This window comes from Octodon degus, unplaced genomic scaffold, assembly GCF_000260255.1.
Source record: "Octodon degus isolate 3935 unplaced genomic scaffold, OctDeg1.0 scaffold00131, whole genome shotgun sequence".
Lineage (NCBI taxonomy): Eukaryota > Metazoa > Chordata > Mammalia > Rodentia > Octodontidae > Octodon > Octodon degus.
Window position 1 is genome coordinate 6,346,007 of NW_004524707.1, and position 19,428 is coordinate 6,365,434.

General features: G+C 44.6%; 1 protein-coding gene across 1 annotated transcript in view; it reads right to left on the reverse strand.

Moving 5' to 3' along the window:
• The window catches only part of Kcnh1 (potassium voltage-gated channel subfamily H member 1), a 468,268-nt gene that overhangs the window by 88,190 nt on the left and 360,650 nt on the right, over window positions 1-19,428 (reverse strand). The window contains exon 10 of the mRNA XM_004641166.2: window positions 12,455-12,651. Within this exon, the coding sequence (XP_004641223.1) occupies window positions 12,455-12,651 (197 nt within the window). The remainder of the gene's footprint in view (window positions 1-12,454; window positions 12,652-19,428) is intronic.

Here is a 19,428-nt window from a genome sequence, read left to right on the forward strand (position 1 = left end):
CACACACACACAGAGAGAGAGAGAGAGAGAGAGAGAGAGAGAGAGAGAGAGAGAGAGAGTCATAGTAACACTGCTGGCAGTAGAGGCAGAGGCAGAAAGACCAACATATAAGAGTGGCAAGCAAACTCGCAGCCGTAGGTGTGACAGGCACACATGCGCACTTGCAATCAGTGCCTTGCTCTGTACAGGAGACAATGTATCCAAAGCCAGTATGGTCCCAGCTGTCTGAGGCAGCTGCTTATGCTCTACCCCTCTGTGGCCCCTGTGAATCCAGAGGAGAAACAGATTTGAGGGGCGAAGAAACTGGCCAGAGAGTGCCCTCAGAGGACTTTCTCATTAGTTCTTCCTGTTTAGCAATTCAAATTCACTGTTCTCAAATCACCCCAGTCAGGCAAAGTCACCTTCCTCAGCAGTGTCAGAAAGAGAAGCCAGTACAGAGAGTGCACAGAGGTGGCCCCTGCTCATGGGCGCAGAAAGCAGCTCCCGTCAGTTAGCTGGTGCTCGCAGACAGGGAAAGTGCTGCTGGAAATGATTGCTTATGGATTCCGTGGGGCTCTGTTGTTCGTAACCACAGATAATTAGGAACTGCAGCACTCGTCAACAGGCTTAGAGGGAAGAACATTCTGATTCAAGTTCTGACCTGAGAGAACTGTCAGAAAGGAATTAGGAAGTGCTTAATACAAAGCCCAGGATGAAAATCCTGGCAGCCCACAGCTGCCTCAGCACGCAGTATAATAGTGCTCCAGAGCCATTCTGCTGCTAGGTTCATCTGGCCAGCAGGGAGAGGGCTGGGAACACTGGCTTCAGCATGGATGCCCTTCCCTGTGTTCTTCTAGCCCAGCTGCCTGTTTGGGGTTTAAAAAGGCATCTCCCTCCCAGGGCAGGAAGGCTGGCTATGCAGGGCAGTCATCAGGTCCCTCTCTTCAATAAACAAGATTTATAAAATCCACTCACCAGCCCAAACCTCTCCTTTGCTTTTATTTATGAATGCCCCTTCCTCGCTTAGCTCAGTCCATCTCCCCCAGAACCCCTTTTATCATGGGCTTTGTGAGCCTCCCCCTTAGCCAAGTGAAACCAAAGGGAAGAGCAGAGAAGAGCAGCACTAGTCAGCCACACTTCCTGAGCTTTAAATAATATCTCATAATCTCTGAGGAAATAGAGCTGAATTCAACTTCTGTGGTGAAGTTCCTCTCACTGCTTGCGCGAGGGGCTGTGGGCAAGGAGAGGCCGCCAGCATGCTCACTGTGCACACGCTGCTCCTGTGGCACTAGCACACTTTTCTTGGAACTTTCAATATTCTAATTCTATTTCCTGACACTTCAGGTGCTCTTGCCTTTCGCCACACTCTCTTCCACTCTGCCCTGTGTCACGGGACTTATTCTACAGCTCTCCCTGATTACAGCGCTGGGAACCCTACTTCGACCTCCACCCACCCACCCACACAGCAGCAGAGGTCTGAGGGCTGCACCGCAGTGCCACATCTGTCAACAGGAGGCATCAAAGCGTGCTGTGCTCAGCCTGAGTTGTGCGGGTCTTTAGATGCAATAGCACGAACAAGTATCTTCTTTTAAAAAATTCATATTTTGTGGGCCGGAGGTTATTCTCACATCTGGTTTACACTTTTGTAAAAAGTGTGCTGAGAAATATGAGCAGAATACAGGTGCTGTCTGCAAGTAGATCTCTAGTGGTAAAAGATGATCTTTGGCATGTACCCTACAGCAAGGGGCTTTTAAAAATTAAATCTATCATGAAAAATATGCTGGCTCTTGCTTCTGTGCATAGCTTAGGGACAGTGAGGTAGGCAGAAAAGCCTTGGGAGAGAAAGGACTGAGGAGCCAGTGGGGCCCTATAACACTGCCATGTAGCTCAGGGATCAGGGTGCAAGAGGCTCACTCCTACCCCAGCCAGCACCGCTGCACAGTCTGTGGGGGCCCATTTGTCTTGGGAGGCTCTAGGCACCTACAGAAAAGGCTAATTCTGAAGGTTGCCCTACCTCAAGACTGATAATTCCCTCTTTAGTTTCCAAGCAATAGCCCTATAGGTAAAACCGGGTAGGGAAGGAGCTAGAAACAGATTTGGGGGGTGAAGAAACTGGCCAGAGAGTGCCCTTAGCAGGCTTTCTTATTAGTTCTTATTGATTAGCAATTCAAATTCACTCTTCACAAATGGGCCTGGCTAGACAAAGGCACCTTCCTGTTTAGTCAAGAGCCTTTTAATTAACCAATCTGCAGCCTGTCCAAAGTTTCAGGGCATGCTCATGTACAGGGGCCCTCAGAGCAGTCTGATTTTCTCCCCCAGGTGAGCAAACTGAGTTCACTGGTGAGTTCTCAGCTAAATCTGCTGTCAGGAAGTGGGCCTGGCTGAAGGAGGGTTTACTGGGGCATGACCTGGAGGGGTGGATCCTCCTTTATGTCTCTGCTTCCTGGCTACCACAGGTTGAACAGCTTTCTTCTGCTATCCCCAGCTCAACAGTAACTAAGTCCTCAAAGCCTTTTCTATTCCTGGGGCTGGAAAATACCTCAGAGTTATGTCATATTCCCCTTGTCCTCCCATCCCTGGCCTGGCTCTGGGCTGCTGCTTAAGTCTGCAGGGGCCTGCCCAGTTGCATATCTCTAGTCATGCTGGCCACCCAGCTGAGGGCTGAGTCTTCTCAGCTTCTCACAACAGACAAGAGCATTCATTGCCACAAACCATTCCAAGGCTTTGATGCTGCTGCCACTGAACCAGAGATGCACCATAAGCCAAGTAGAAACTTGTCAGATCAGTCAGCCTCATTAAGCTCCATTGTTGGATTATGTGAACTCATCCTCAACCGCTTCCCCTCTTTCTGAACAGGCAGCAAACCCTCACACACCACCAGCCATCTAGCCACAGAGAGCCTGCAGAAGGTCCAGACATCTGGGGGGCAACCAGGTCCTGCTGCTGTCATGGAATTACACAGATAAGACATGCTGGAGCCCCCAGCAGCATGGGGCAGGCAGAGTCCTCCTGAGGTCACAAGGACCCACCAGCTCTGCTGCTTCCCTAGGACTCCACATATGGGAAGAGGCACAACATAAAAACAAGAGTAGGGTCTTAGGCCCTGCCATACTTGGGCTCCAGTTCTAACTCCAACTAGCTTTTTAGATAAGCTCCTTGCCTCCCAAATCATAAGCCAAGTTAAATGTCTCCTCCTTTAAGTTGTGTCCGGTGTTCTGCCTGAGCAATGGGAAAGTGAATTATATACCAGATCTGTGTATTTCTTTCTTCATTGGAGGATCAAGCTCTGAGATAGTGGATTAGGACACATGTGACTCAGGCAGACACAGCCCAGTCTATAGCAAAGACACATAATAAATAGTTAATTGGAGATATAATGAGTGTTATGAAGAAGTGACTGGTGCTTATTGGATTGAAAGAGAAGAGGCTTCACCTACCTAGAGAGATTTAAGACAAGTTATACGACAAAGGTTCCCATTATGGGTTCAAAATTTCAGTCCAGAACTCTAAATTAAACACAAGTGCAGCAGGGTTATTAGATAACATTAGTAAGAAGTGAATGGCAGACAAGAAAGTTTGTAGTGAGAAGCGCCACATTAGGGTGGGCCCACGACACACGATGCATTTGCAGGGCATCTGCATTGAGGTAGATGTGTATGGGAGCTCTTACTGCGTGCATTCAAAGTCCCCACAGAGATGAACTTACATTATTTCTATTAACCTGATCTCTTAGAAGGTAGATGTTATGAGAGTTGGAGGGGGAGCTTGGGTTCACATCCTCAACTTTATTTATTTATTTATTGGCTTCAAATGCCTTCAGGGCAGGTTTGGCTGGCTTGAGTTGTGGGGATCAAACCACAGCAACCTGAGCCTGGCTGCTTTGCTGAAGCAGCCACTTAAAGAACTGAGCTAAGGGGCAGGCCCCCACATCCTCAACTTTATAAAGGCCGGGTTAGGAAAAAAATTCCATGACTGACTAGGAAGATTTACAAGGATATGCTGCAGATCACAGAGCAAAATTTTAAGGGTGAAAGGGGCACTTAAAAAGAGACAAAGAAGCATAGACGTGATATTTCACAGGCAGCACACGTCTGCTCTGTCTGTCAGCAGTCATCTGAGCTGGAAGACACATTAAAGAACATCTATTCCCGGATTCTTAAAGTTGTTCCACTAGCTCTAATAGGCATTATATAATAAGTAGTAGATACATATAAGCATACAAGAACAAAAAGTTCAGCATTGAATAAATGAGAAATTTGGGGCTGAATATTTGAAACATCAAGAGACCAATTTGCTCACTCGAGTATAAATCCGAGATCATTAAGCACATGAATCAACACACTCAATTTATTTTAACTCAACCAACACACCCAAGAAGACTGAGAAGACACAAGTAAGCACTCTGTTCTCCAAGGACTGATCTGGCCCTGTGCTCCTCTAGACTAGGCCATGTCTTTTCTGCTCTATGGTAAACAAAGCATGTGATAGCACATTTAGTGACTTAATATAAGATAAATTCTAGCTGCCCTGTGCTGCCCACCTTCACCATCGTGTGGCAGGAGGAGTGAGCTCTGGGATGAGTTCCCTAGTACCACTCTTCACCCAGCCCACTGATGAGCTGCCTGGGTCACTAGTGCTGCCTGAGGGGCCCAAGCACAAATTTTTACTTAATTTTTCAGAAGGTTTCTGGGGCTGGGGAGATAGCTCAGTAGAATAAGCACTTGACTGACAAGTGCAAAGGCCTGAGTTCAATACCTGGTTCTGAAAAAAAGATTAACAAATGTGGGAGGCCATTAATCGGTATTCAGTCTATTCCCCTGCTGAGTTAAATTTATGGTCCTTCTCACCTTGCCCATGCCCTGTGAATCACGTGCTATGCCCCAGGGTTTGCACCTTCCCCGTTGCCTAGATACCTGCTGACCCCAAGAGCCGAGACTTCCTCATTCCAACACCCCCTATATATACCCAGCACCTCCCCTAAATAAACGGGACTTGATCAGAATCCTGTCTTGTCTTCATTTCTCGCTTCTCCTGTCCTTTGTCCCCTCTTCAATTCCCCGCTCCTCCCCCAGGTGACCTTCATTGACTGACCTGCTGGTTCGGGACAAACAAAACTTTAGGGGCTAGAGAGATGGCTCAGTGGAATAAGTGCTTCCCTGGCAAGAACGAGGGCCTGAGTTCAATCCCCGGTTCTGCCAAAAAAAAAAAAAAAAAGTAAATAAATAAAAAATGAAGGTTTCTAGGTATTACAATTTCATACATTCTTTCACCCTTTAAAGCACTGAGTACCTGATGGGATCTCTGAATCACAACACAACCAAGTAATATGTCTGAGGATGATGATATCATCATCATCCTTAGCATCAGCAGTAGCATCTTCCTTGTCCTCCTCAGTGACAATAATGAGAGCAACACACACAAGGAGAATTTGCTTTGCCAAAGCACCTTTCTAAGATACTACTGTTGCCTGTATTTTGTAAATGAGTGAACTTGCAACTAGTGAGCTTACATAAGATCACCACATAGAATCCAGACTTGAATTCAAGTACTCTAACTGCAGAGACCATGTTTTCAACCATGATGCTCCACTGCCTCCATTTCATTGCTCTGGGAACCAAATTACAGTGGCTTCTACAGAATTTTCCTTTTTGAAGTTAGAATAATAGGTCTGTAGACACATAAGGCAACATACTCAGTACTTTATCATTCCTTCCTACAACTACCACTCACAAAAGGCAGTATGAATCCAGGTGAAAGGCACAGATGTTCTCGTCCAGTGTTCATGCCTCCCCATGTCCACGCTAGCACAGAGTCTACATGTGAGCGAAGTTCTAGGTGCGAAGCTCATGTTCGCTCTAGCACTTCACTGCCTGCTCAGGACTGGCCAAGTGCAGCCTATCAATTTCCTTCAAGATAATTTCCACAAGCTAAAGCCCAGATGCCTTCACTATCTCCTCCACCCAGAGTGGTCCTGGGGCTCTGCTTCCTGCTGGTTGCGTGATACTGCAGAGAACATTTGGGGAGCCACAGAACGGTGCGCAGGTCCCGCACGTCACTCTCTAATCCTCTTGAGGAAAAAAAGAGCTTGATTTTTTATTTATACTTTGTTGTTTTAAAACATTATGGTCATGTCACTCATATCACCTGTCCCTTTTTACCACCCCTAATTTCAACACCATGATTTTATCATCTCGTTGGCTTGAAAGTCTAATAGGTGATTTTATATTTCACAAAAACCTTCACTACGGAGACACGACAAGGAAAATATAGGCTATGCAGGATCATTTAAAAAACTGAAGCCATGACTCAGTGGGAAAGTGGGTGATATTTGTAAGCACTAGCTCTCTGGTCTTTCTTTCTCACCAACTTTCTAGAAGAATTTATTCAGGGAGAAAACTGAAAGGCTTCCCAATGCTCCTTAGAGCAGAGGTCTCTTCAGAATAAAATGCCCTTTGGTCACAGTGGGCTAGAGATGTAAACAAGGTATTCAAAACAGTTCACTATGGCAACCTCAGGCCTAGCAAACAGGCATTAGGAGTCCCTGCTTTGAAAGCACGGGTAACCATGGCTCCAGCTCCCTCCCAAATTTTCTAATCTGATACTTTATGATTTAAAAAACCTATCTTGGAACAAATTAATATAAGCAAACACTGCAAGATATACTCAAATATATAATAATATTGGCTTTAAAAATAAAACTCTATATAAAGAGAATGAAAACCACCCTACCAATTACTTACTTGCTAATTACCCCCTGCACTGGCTGCTGTTAATTATATAATTGTTTATGTGCAGTGGATCATATAATTGTGATACTTTACTGCACTAATGATCAGAAGGCAGACCTAAGCCCCTAGCACCTGGGAAGTAAAATTTCATCTCTGATTGAAACAAAATCAAGTCCAACTGGTCAGCTTATAAAACAGGAGAATGAGGCCAGAGATAAGCAGCAGGGAAGAGGGAGGGACAAATATGTATGAAATGCCCCCTACAGGAATGATATCACTTTTCATTTTTGTTTTAATGTATGTAAGATTTTCCTTTATGTTATTTTATAAGGACTTGTATTGGCTGCTTTTTGCAGTCTTAGACTAGTTGAGTAATGTGCCCAACATGCTGACTTCTAGTCAGCAATCTAATGATTATTCAAACTGGGCCATAAACCCAAAGCAGGGCTCTTTCTAGTAAGTAACTGTCATGACCAGGTTACACCACAGCTGAACACAAATGTCATGCTCCCTGACCCCGCAAGCAACATACTGTGTGCCATCTCTGGCGGGGGAACACTTCTTCTGTCTATAAGTCTGGCTATATCTAGGATTTTCACTGAATAAGTACAGGCAGTAAATAGCAAAGGCTACTGCAGAACATTGTGCTACCCCTGAAAAGCCAACATACTGGATGAGTCCCAAAGAATGCCACACTTCCAAGAGGCAACCACAGGATATGATGCTGCTCAGCTGAAATAGCACAGCCAGGACTGGGATATGCTACTTCACAGCTACCTTGGAAAAAGATGTTTCTCTACTGGGGCCTAGTTTACTCCCTAGAGAGATGGGAATGTCACAGTACTGCCATGAGGCTGCTATGGGAATTTAATGAGCTGACATGATGCTGTACCTCGCAGAGTACCTCGGGTTGGTAACAATTTTACTATTAATAATGTAAAAAGTTCTGATTATAGATAGAGGAAGGCCTGCAGAAGATGCTCACAGAGCCCCTGCCAGCACCCTAGGTAAGCAATGTGGGATGGAGAAGCCTCTATTTCCCTGTCCTGTCTTTCTTTTCTTTTTTAAAAATAATTTTATTGAGAAACAAATAGCAATGAGACAGTTTCAGAACTGATTACTAGCACAGCTTCAATAATTAATACATTGCATATTGCTGTCTTAGTGGTTATTCATTGTAAAAGATGCAGACATGATATCCTGTCCACAAACACTACTAGAACAAACCTCTCTATTCATTGAATTAAGAGAATGCAGCTGTACGTCTACCCTAACTATTTTGAGTATACAGATACAAAATGGTCATTCATTTGTAATATACTATAGAAATGATCCCTGAAAGTATAGCCTTAGGTCATTCATTTGTATCCCCATTTTTTGATTAGTTTTGTCAGAGAAGGGCATCCCATTGTCATTTAAATTTTGTAGGTGTGTGAATTCAGCAAAATATTCCAATATAGTCCAGTAGTCCATAATAGTAGTGGGTTTTCCATAAGACTGGCAATGTCCAAAGTTGTTGACTTTCTTATACTTCGTTTTTATACTTTTCTGCTGGATGGTCAAGACCAAGATAAAGCAAAATCTATGCAACAAGAGTTGTAGCTTTTGGGTCTGATAAGGTCAGTGAAATCCCCTCAGGATTTATCCTGAGATCCTATACCTCAGATTGTATATCCTTTGTCAGTGTCAGCCATGTGGATGAGTCATGGCCATTGCTTGGCCAATGTGCTTTCTGTGAAAGCCTGAGAGAATGTTTTCTCTCCAGGTGACCCTGCTTAAGTGCATAGGCTGCTTCCCCCAGAAGGCACTTCCTGTCACTCTATCCTCTTGACTCCTTGCTGACTGCCCCACAGTCTCAGCACAGATCGATCACTGCGGGGATGAAAAGTGGGTGAGTGCTGGCCTCTCCCCTGGCAAGCATGAAGGGACACAGATGCCATGTCGGAGTCTGCTTTGCAGAGAACACTAGACTAACACCCCCCCTCAGAGCAAATTCCACAAAGCAGGAGTCCTGCTGGAGAGAAGGCAGGACACTGCCTTCTTTTTCTTTTTCAAAAGGCAAAGATGATAAAGAATAGTGTGTGATTCAAATTGACAAAACAATGTCAATCACCCGCAACTTTCCTGGGCACTTGCTGTGTCCCAGTGTCTGTACAGGCTTGGCAAGTATTATCCAATTTACTTTTCTGGGGTACATTATAAGGCAGAAATCTTGGTCACCCATTTTAAGATGACAGTGTTTTCCTATCTCATCTAGAATGGCAGAAGCCCTAAGGAGCAGAGTCAGGACCCAGGGCTCGTCCAGCGCAGGGCTTCCAGATAAGAAAGACAGATGGCCTGGGTCAGAAGGCCAAATTGGCCTGCAGGTTCTGCCTCCTCATGCTTTTCCATGACCTCCTGTTGCTTGGGGGAAAGTACAGGGATTGACAGGTCTTCCCAAGTTGCATTCCAAGGGCTCTGCTGAGAGCTGGGCGGTGCTTATACCCCTGGGCTCAGGCACCAAAGGCTGGGGCCTAGAAGACAAAAGCCAGGGCAGGCCAGGGGGCTGTGAGAATCAAGGTCCTGGTGGAGTCATTATTTCTGACAACAATTATTTCACTGCCAGTTCAGTTCTGTGTCCTTTCTATAAAATGTCCTATTCATTTTTTTAATGTCCTATTTGTGATACGAGGATGGTGGGACATGGAGATAAACCACATGGCCATGGCGGCACCTTCCAGCTCAGAGCTCTTCTCCTACCTACTAGAGGAAGGTCTACATGACCAAGTCCACACAGATATTGAAGCACTGTCCTAGAAGCACTAAGCAAATAACTCACTTAATTTTGCCAAGATTAAAACAACCATAAGAATACATTTCATTTTGTCAGGGAAAAAATAGCTACCAGAATAATTCATGCATGTAATGTTCTCATCATCTATGCTGTGAACTAATTCTCAAAGGGACACAATGGGAGACTACAATGGCAATACCAAAGTGACAAGTCTCTCTTTTCCAAGGAAAGAAAGGCTACCTCTTTATATACAAAGCTCTCTCTGAAATTCCTCTGGATCCATACCAGACACATTAGTACATGGGATGGGAAGGACATTTGAAGGTGAGCTAGTTAAGTTCTCCACTGGGTGCTTAAGTTCCTTCCACAATGTTCCTGAGCAAGGGTATCCTCAATATTCACATAGCACACCTGAGACCACTCAGAAAAGCCTTTCTTATACCGTGCCAAATTCTGTCTGTCTGTCCACAGGTTTAGTCCATCTGCATTTGTAGCTAGATAAACTCTCCCAGGGGAGAGCTCTTTCAAAAACATAGATCTCATTCAATTCTTCTTTACAGTTGTCAATCATTCTGCACTTAGAAAACAACCTGACCATTGAGGTATAGGTTTTTAAAAAAATCATTCTTGATTTTTTAAAGGCAGATTTAGGTAAACCACAATTATTCTATAATTATTACTCCTCCAGATAATCCAAACTGCATATTTTTCAAGGCGTATTATCAGAAACACTGACAGCTGATTACAATCAACTTGCTTTCACAGAAAGAAGGAACAAATAAAAAAAAATCGATGCTTAGAGAATCTAGTTGGCTAAAAGTATCACCAGCAATCATTCCACATTCACAGCCAACAGACAAACCAGGAAGAAGTGGATGTGCACTTCGCCACTGCCTACTGGAATCCAAATGGGCAGGCTTCAAACCATAGAACCACGAAAATTGTTTAGCCCCAACCTTGTATTGCATGCAGCAAAAACAGGTCCAGAGTTCCCACCTCTTTTTTCTTGCTTCTGCACATATTTATAAATTCTAGGTGCTCCATGCTTGGTTATGCTCAGAGTGTGACAACAGAGTCTTGCCCCCTCAGGTCTCCAAGCAAGGATTTGCAAAGCAATAAAATTCTCGGGATTTAAATTAGGTGGCAGCATATCTTCATAAAAACCCAATGACTGGCATTTCATGCCTTATGGAATGGACTTAGAAGACAAAAGTCTTTTCATTCTCTGGATTTTGGTCAGACGGTCCCTCCTAGCAGCATACCTACTGGGTCTAGCTGGTAAACACATGCGAGGGACTTGGACCGCTCCCCAGTACGTTCTCCCCTGGAGCTGCTACCTCCTTTCTTCTCCCCCAGTAGCCCATGTAAGTCACAAGCATTGTATCAGGTGAACTGCAATCATGCTCTCTGTGTTCTTGTATATCAGATAGGGAGTTTTGTTCTCACTTGGTTTTACTTATTTCAGTCTAGCTTAGTTGGTACAAAACTAGGTTTGATGAATGAACAATGTTATGGTTTGTGTGTATTTGTCCCCCACAAAGCCTCATGTAGTCACTGAGGCGCAGTTCTACAGTTTGTGATTAATTCATGATCCAAGTCTAGGATTATGGGTCTGAGTAGTGCTGGGGTTATAGGTTAGAGTACTGCTAGGATTATGGGTCTGCGTAGTGCTGGGATTATAAGTGTGAGTGCTACACCCAGCCTGGGGCAGATAGTCTGGGTGTAACATAAGAGCGACAGAGAGACAAACTTGCTCTCTGCAGCCACTGTTGCTGTTGCTCCTCCCATTTGCTTTTGCTCTCTGCTCTTTGCTGCCACCATGAAAGGCTGCTCTCTGCCATGTGCCACTCTACTTTGGAGCCAGCCAAGTATGGACTGAAACCTCCAGTAACTGTGAGCTAAATAAACCTTTCTTGCCTTCATTTTGGGTGTCAGGTATTCATCCCAGCAACGAGAGAAGAGTGAGACAAATAAATAACACTGCAGTTTACACAAACAGGAGAGGAAGAATCCCAGACTAAGGAAGCAGCAGGTGGAAACAGAGCCCTGAAAGGATACAGGGTGCTGCAGAAGTCTGTGGGATCCTCATGCTGGCAGTTCAGGAGGTCAAGAGTGGGACAGGGGAGAAGGGGCGGAAGACAGGGCTTAGGGGTTACGCTTGGGTCATATGTGGACAACCATACAAGATGGGCTGAAGTACAGACATAATCCTGTACAGGGTCAGAATTGTTTTCAAGGTTGGCCATGACAAGGAAGTATGGTGATGGCACAGGCACCAGGCAGGACTGGAGTCTGGAGGCTACTGCATGGTTCTGCCAGGTGCTGGCAGTTCTGTGACCTAAGCTCAGAGGAAGGAAACAAAGTACATATTTAGATTGGCCAGCTCAGGTGGAGCCAACAGGATCGGAGGAGTAACATGTGAGGGGGAAACAATATCAACACTGATGCCAGGGTTTCTAATCTGTAACCCTGGTCCAAATCAGACAATGCAAATAGAAATAGGAACACGAGCGTTTAGGGGAAAGATGGTGAGGGCATTTGGGGAAGGTTCTTAGGGGAAGAAAGGGAAAGACAAGTATGGCTGCTAATGGCCTCGTACCACTCAGAGTGTCCCAGGCACCAGGGAGACTTCAGTGTACATTCGGTGGCTTTGTGCAGCTCTTTTACTGATGAGCAACCTCATGTTTTACTCATCCTTTTAAAACCTACAAAGTCTAGAAACTGCTGAGGACAAAGACCCTAGACACACATGGGAACAAATGCCTCCTGCACGGAATGTGATCCACTTTCTAATGTAATCATTTTCCTTCTCTTCTCCAGTTTACAGGGAGTTCTGCAAAGTAAGCAATAAACAAAATGCTATCAAATAAAGGGTGAAAGGACTTAGGGTGTTCCTTGCCCTAGTAGTTATCCAAAGTGTATATGAAAAAGAAAAGTGTAGAAAAAGAAAAAAAAATTGAAGCTCTTAGCTCACCCTCTTCCTCAAGTTGTAGGTGAGAATCAGATTCCGGGAAAAGGAATGGGAGAAGGCGGTGTAGAACTCCAGCACTTTCTGCAGGGCATCACGTTTGATCACGTGCAGGTCGCAGTAGGTCAGGGCCCTAACGTTGGCACAGGACTGGGCGAGAGTGGCTTCCTTCCAGAACACATCTCCAAACACATCCCCTTTCCCTGAGGAGAGAAAGTCACCAGGAGGAAAGGGTCAGGCAGGAGGGGTCTGGCCATCTAGCTGTCTTGCTTTCCCTCCCCAGAACCCTGTCCATTTGGTATTCTGCAGTTTGGGCTCAGAAAAGGAAAAAAGGATTTTAATTGGAACTTTAACAACATGCAATTTTAAAAACTTTAAAATATCACATAATACTCTTCCAGGTTTAACCAGTGGATGTGGAATCAGTAACATCACCTCCTTTAAGGTTTATTCCAGTTGCCTTAATGAAAAGGACCCCTCATTATTCTTTATCACACTTCTATTTTTCTGTAACACTAATCAATCTGTAATAATATTATTTGCTTGTTTACTGGTTTATCGAAAGTCTCCCAACAAGTGAGCTCATGACTCTACATAAATAGTACCCTAGTCAGAACACAATCAACATTTTCAGGCAAAAGAGAAATGCACAGAAAAGAGGACTATCCACACCCTCCCAGACTTGTCTGCTGCCCTAAGGTTTTTATTTGCGTGGTGTTCCCTTCCTCTCTCCCATGTTTTCCTGAAACCATGCCTCTTACCTTTATCAAATGCATGCTTAATAACATAAAATTATCAGCCTTATATAATGGCCTCTCCCAGGTCTTCTATCTCTAGCATTCCACGGTATATTGCATAAGTCAAAATAGCAATGCTATGAACTGAATTCCACCTCCTCCATTCTTACACTGAAATCCTTTCCCATGGTGTAACAGTGTCAAGAGGCAGAGCCTTTGGGGGATGACTAAGTCACAAGGATGGAGCCCTCTCAGTGTCCTTCAAAATGACTCAGAGCTCTCGTGTGCTCATTCTGCTATGTGCAAACGCAGTGAGAAGCGAGCAGTCCACACGGTGGAAGAAGGCCCTCACCAGAACCTGCCATGCTGGTGCCATGATCTTGAACTCCTGGCCTCCAGAACTGGGAGGAATAAATTTCTGTTGTTTGTATGTGTTACAGTTTACATACAGAAGCCGGCCAAGGCCCCACATGCTCACAGGCAGGACCTGCCGCACAGGACTGGGCCATGGGGGTGCTGCCACCGCTCACTCTCAGGAGGTGGATTCACTGAGGACATGACTGGAAGCTTCTATCTCTCTTCCTGGTTCTTCCCCCCTCTCTCTCTGCTCCTGGGCTGCCATCTTTCCTCCACTCAGGCCCTTCCAAGATGTCATTACTACATGTAAGCTTATGAAACACGGACTAAGACTTCTAAAACATAAGCTTAATAACCATCGTGGGGATGAGGACATGCCTAAGATAAGGTGCAATCTATGGCATTTTGTCACAGCAGCTCAACTAAGGTAAGCACTGACCCACCTACCCATACTCTGGGCCAGCTTATAGAAATTGTCTCTAAAAGTTTACTTTTCATATCTAGGCCTATTCTTCCTGTCTTTCTCTGTGATCAACCAATATTTTAATGTATGGCTAAGGAAAAGCCTAATTTATTCCTGGCATAGTCTCTGGTTATAGATAACTTAAATGTTTATCTTACTCCTAAATTTTCAGCACAGATAAACACAAATTTTCATCCCTAGGGAGCCAGAGAGGTGTATACACAGGAAAGGAAAAATGCTACAAAGGGTGGAAACTAGCATATTCTCAGGAGCTGTGTATGTGTCCGGGTCAACTGAGCTCCACAGCTAGAATCCAGGTACTTGTGGCTCCTGCAATTAATGGGACAGCTGTTTTCCTGATTAAGGCTAAGGAGGCAATTACATTTTCTAGCATATAGACAAACTTGACTTTTTCCCAAATGCCAAAATATATCTACTTTAAGTATGTAAGATACTCCAGGGACACAGCTTCGTTCATGCCTCCAAAATATGAGCAAAAACTACATGGAGCAAACATTACAGTTCTCATATGTTTAGGGATCAAATGCCAAGACAGTTTTACTGATTTGATGTAAGTAGAATACATGCTTGGGAGATCTTCTAGATGAATGTATCTTTGAAACTATGCTATTTAGACTCCCTTACCAAGTTCCCTTTTCAAATATCCATAATATGGGTGAGCTAATTGAGGGCTGGGGTCAGTGTGTAGGAGCATTTCTCCCCGTGGGATGCTAACTGGCTGCCATGGAAACAGGTGCATTCAGTGGGTGCTTTCTAGCACTGATTTCTAACCTGCAGTGAGGGCCAACTCATTTGCATGTATTAAGCATCTGTAACCTTCCAACACTGCCCACAGTGGCTCGAGTGTTCTTCATATTTATGTAGTCTTACTCCTTTTCAGGATGCTCTACCTCTAAAATAGCACAATAGACAGTTTGAAAAGACACCTTCCGTTCCTTTCCCAGCTATATGCTGCAACTCACCAACAGGTAAAGCCTAATTCCTTGCACCTTGAATAAGGCCTCTCAAAACACTCATCTGGGGGAACCTTTCCTCATGAATCCAATTAACATGTGAGAAGCACAAGCCAACCAAGGGGCTGCATGTAAGTTCTCTGGTTCAAAGTTTAGCTGAACTCGCAGCTCCCTCAGCTTCAATTCTTGTCATGTCTACTGGTCATAGCCTCGGAGAGCGAACTGTGCAGCTGAGCTACTTAACCCATGGAATGGTAAGAGACAATAACACATTTTAAAAAACTGTTACACTTAGAGTTCACTACACAGCAACAGAAAAGCAAACTACAGAGAATAATGAAGCTCTAGGCTGAAAGGTTCATGAGAGATTACCTAACAGATTACTGAATATTCCAGCAGAGTATCACAAGTCAGCCCAGGTCTGAGCTGGCAATTCACATCTTTCCCTGAGAGAAGAGGATAAGAGAAATGTACTGTGGTTACAAAACCTGCCATTTCCTATTAGGCTGAAAGGTGAGATAATTAAGCTAAAACTGTTGAGAGTAGAAGCCTATTGGTGATTCTGCATGATTCTCAGTAAGACTACCTTGTGTAAAGAAGGTCCAGTATGAGCCTCATGTTTCTTAAATGCATTTGGGAATAGTTTTCCTAATATAGAAGAAACCATAAAGTAAAGTACTAGTTCTTCATTTGCACTTAATATATAAATTAGATGTAAAAGCTCAGTTTATAAATAACTTCTTATTACACAAGACAAAGCTCAGTCATATTGCAGTTATTACACACCATGGGAACAAATGGCTGCTTTAGACATGACAGCATTCTTATGGTAAAAAGATATTTCCAATCAAAAGTTTCTAACAAACAATAAATGGCAGGTATTTCCTATAACAAAACTATTTCACAGTAAAATAATCACAGTTAATCCATAAGGTCTGGGAACTTCAGTGTTGTCATAACTTGGATTTGATTTTCAACCCAAAATGAAAATCTTACCATCTTCCTTCCTGTCAAGGCAGCATTTTTGTTAGGCCTTGTCTATTAGTGAGGCCAAAGAATGTGTCAGAAGACCTGTCAGATTGAAAACAAACCCCAGAACATTCTGGAAAATGAGAAATGTTCTTTACGACACATGTAACCTGGGAAAATTGTCAACAGGAAGGATGCAGAGCAGATGGCAGGCTGTTCATGAGTTGTATACGTTGCTGGGAACAATGACTTCCCAGGGCACAACTGAGAATCAGGAGAGAGGACAAGCCCTACACAGCTATTCATGGCAATCAGCTTTGTTGATTTATTTGCTTGCTTGCTTGCTTGATTGATTGAATTTTTGTGGTACTGGGGATCAAACTTGGGACGTTGTTTTGTCAGGCAGCTGTGTATGCTGCTGAGCTATCTCTCCAGCACTTGATTTATCTATTAACAAGAGCCAGAGTGCAAAAACGTTAAAACCAACGCTCCAAGTCTCTAAAACACTAACATTCTAAATGGTGTTCTAAGCTAGGGAAAGCACAAGGAAGGGTAATTTAATTAAAACTCCCTGTCATAATGAATCACCCAAATCCCAGGACACACAGCTGTCTTTCCTGGATCTTCACTCCTGAAATGTATGCCAACAATGGGCTACCAGCAAAGGGGATGCACACTAATGCACACACACGGGAGGTGGAGCCTGGGCTGGGGTCGCACGGACAGGGCGGTGGATCTCTGCTAGGAGCACAGCACAGGACGAGAGAGACCTCTGCAGCCCACTGGTAGAGTCTGGTGGCTAACGGGGACCTGGGCAGGGGGCAGTGGGAGCCTAGTTAGAAGGGTTGTGTGGGTGAATTCAGGTGGTGTTAGACAGGGTTCTGAAAGGATCACATAGCCTTCCTGAATGTTAAAGAGTTGTGGGAAGTATTCTGATCTGAACCCCCACAACTGGGTTTGGGACTCTTCAGAGCAGACCTTGTTATTCAAAGACACCTGGGTGAACCTGACAGCTAGAACAGAGCACAGATAAATTTTCTGGATGCCTCTCCTCACTGTTCCTCATTATGTGCTCTTTTAAGGACAACTCACTATGGTGTCCTCTTCTAAGCAGAACACAATTCCAAATGAAAGTCATAGGGCTGGCCAAACAGCTCAGTGGATTAAAGTGCCTGCAAGCAGGTGCAGGGAGCAGGAGTTCAATCCCTGGGCCTGCTGTGCCAGCCCTGCCCCTGGGGCATGCTGAGATGTCAATTGAGACTGGGCGTGGTGGCATACGCCTGTAATCCCAGCACTAGGGAGGCTGTGAACAGATGGATCACTAAGAGTCCAATCTAGTAGTGAGACCCTGAACACCCTGTGGACTCTTCCCTAAAATACAAAAAAAAAAAAAAAAAAAAAAAAAAAAAAAGAAAAAAAGTTAAGTCATTGGCGGTTGCCAAGCATGTCCAGACTCCAACCAATCAGAAGAATCCAGTACATGATTCATGTATCATATCAATTGCCAGGACTGTTCTAGTGCCAAAGTTTCAGAAGTGATAACAGAAACAGCAAGACTCTGGGGGACATAGATGACTGTAATACATCAGAAGATACCACTGAGCACATAGGAGGGGCATCTGGCTTGGAAGGGAAGGCTTTGCAGACAGGATGTCTGAACTAAGGCTTGAAGGCCAAGGTTGGGTAAACCAGAACTACTGCATGGAGATGACTCCAGGCAGTGGAAAGGGGCATGCAAAGGCCCTGAGAAAGGAGAACCTGGCTCCCTAGCAGAGGTGAAAGCTACTAAGAAGCCCCTAGATTACCCACATTCTGAATTATCTGCTTCCAACTCACCTGCAGAGATTTTGTAGCTTTTGAGGAAGGAGCCTGGTCTCTTCATTTGGCTCCAAACTCACTAAATCACCTCCCATACTGAGAGTGGGCAACACAGAATTGCTAAGTACCTGTTCAAAGGTCTGGATCCACTACTCTTAGCAGGAATTTGTGGGGGAGCAGTGCTGAGAAAGGCACCAGAAACCCCAGGTACAAGGATGGCTGTTCTTTGCCACTCCCTTTCTTACTGCTCATCCTCATGGCATTAGCAAGCCATGTTAAGCCATCTAGGAAAAGAGGCCTTTCCTCTCCCTTCCTGGAGATGCTGAAATGCAACTGTAGAGATACTGGCAATCAAGACAGGACCCGAGGAAGAGGGTCTGGGAAGAATTTGCTGGTGAGATACAGCAAGTGGGCTGGATTCACATTTCTAAGCACTCCTATCAGAATGCATGAACACCCACTGATCACAGGGGACGGAAGGACAATGACGAGAAAATGAACAGTTCCTAGGCCACCTGGACTCACCAATATATGCCAGATACATTTAATCCAGCCCTCTCTGTAGCAGTTCTCAGAGCCCAGTCTAAGACACAAACAGAACATGCCCAAGTGTTTTCTCTCCAGTCCTGCTCCAGCAGGTTGCTCAGTATCTTGATCTTCCATTCTCTCACAATGAGTTTAGGGCCTGACAAGCTGGCTATGGCCAGGTCCATTCTGTTGGACATTGCACTGGCCTCTAACAGCTTCTTCTCTAGAACCCTGAGTCCTTGTGAGGAGTCTGGTTCCCCTTTCTCTTTAAGTCTTCCCAGCACCAAGGTGCACACTCCTAGCTAGCTGCTCACTGGCATTGTCTGGAATGCACCAAACCCTCCACCCCAGCCCTTGGACAGAGCACCCTCATCACTGCATGCTTCCTCTGAAAATGTCAACCTCCTACTCTCCTAATAATTGTGCATCTCTGGCACATGGCAGGTAGCTAGTGACTGTTGAATGCATAAGCAATTGGGCATTCTAGTAAGTCTCTTACAGCCTCAATTTATTCCATTATAAAATTTAGATAACAATACCCATTTTGGTGCTATTGTAAGGTTCACGTGAACATTCCGAGCAAAGCACCTAGCACTGTGCTGGGACTGTGGTGCTAAATGGTGCTGAAAGCCGCTATAAAAGACAGATCCTTCTTACAGTACAGAGAAGCAAACTCAACAAGAATTATCACACCCACTGAAGGGAGGAAAGTGAGTCAGAAGGTCTAAGATGTTTGATATGCAGAAAGATAGTGAAGTTAAGTTCAACTGCCTATGTTATAGGGTAATAATGTCATTAAGCTTCTCTTTTGGAGGTTAAGTTTGCAGACCAAAAATTAGAGAAAAAGAAGGGCTACAAGGACAGTCAACATTTTGGCTCTAGCCTTTCAATGTCAGTGAGGACTCAGGACCTGTACTGTAACATCCTGTTATTCAGTTGTGTCCCAAATTTTCTGATCAAGGAGATTATGGAGTCACAGAGGAGAGTGATCAATGATGTAGAGTGTGGCTAAGGAGAGTCACATAGAGAGAAAACATTCTCTCGGACTTTCACAGAAAGCAAATTGGGGGGCTGGAGAGATGGCTCAGTGGTCTAAAGCACCTATTTGGAACAAGCTTGGAAAAGCACAGGGAC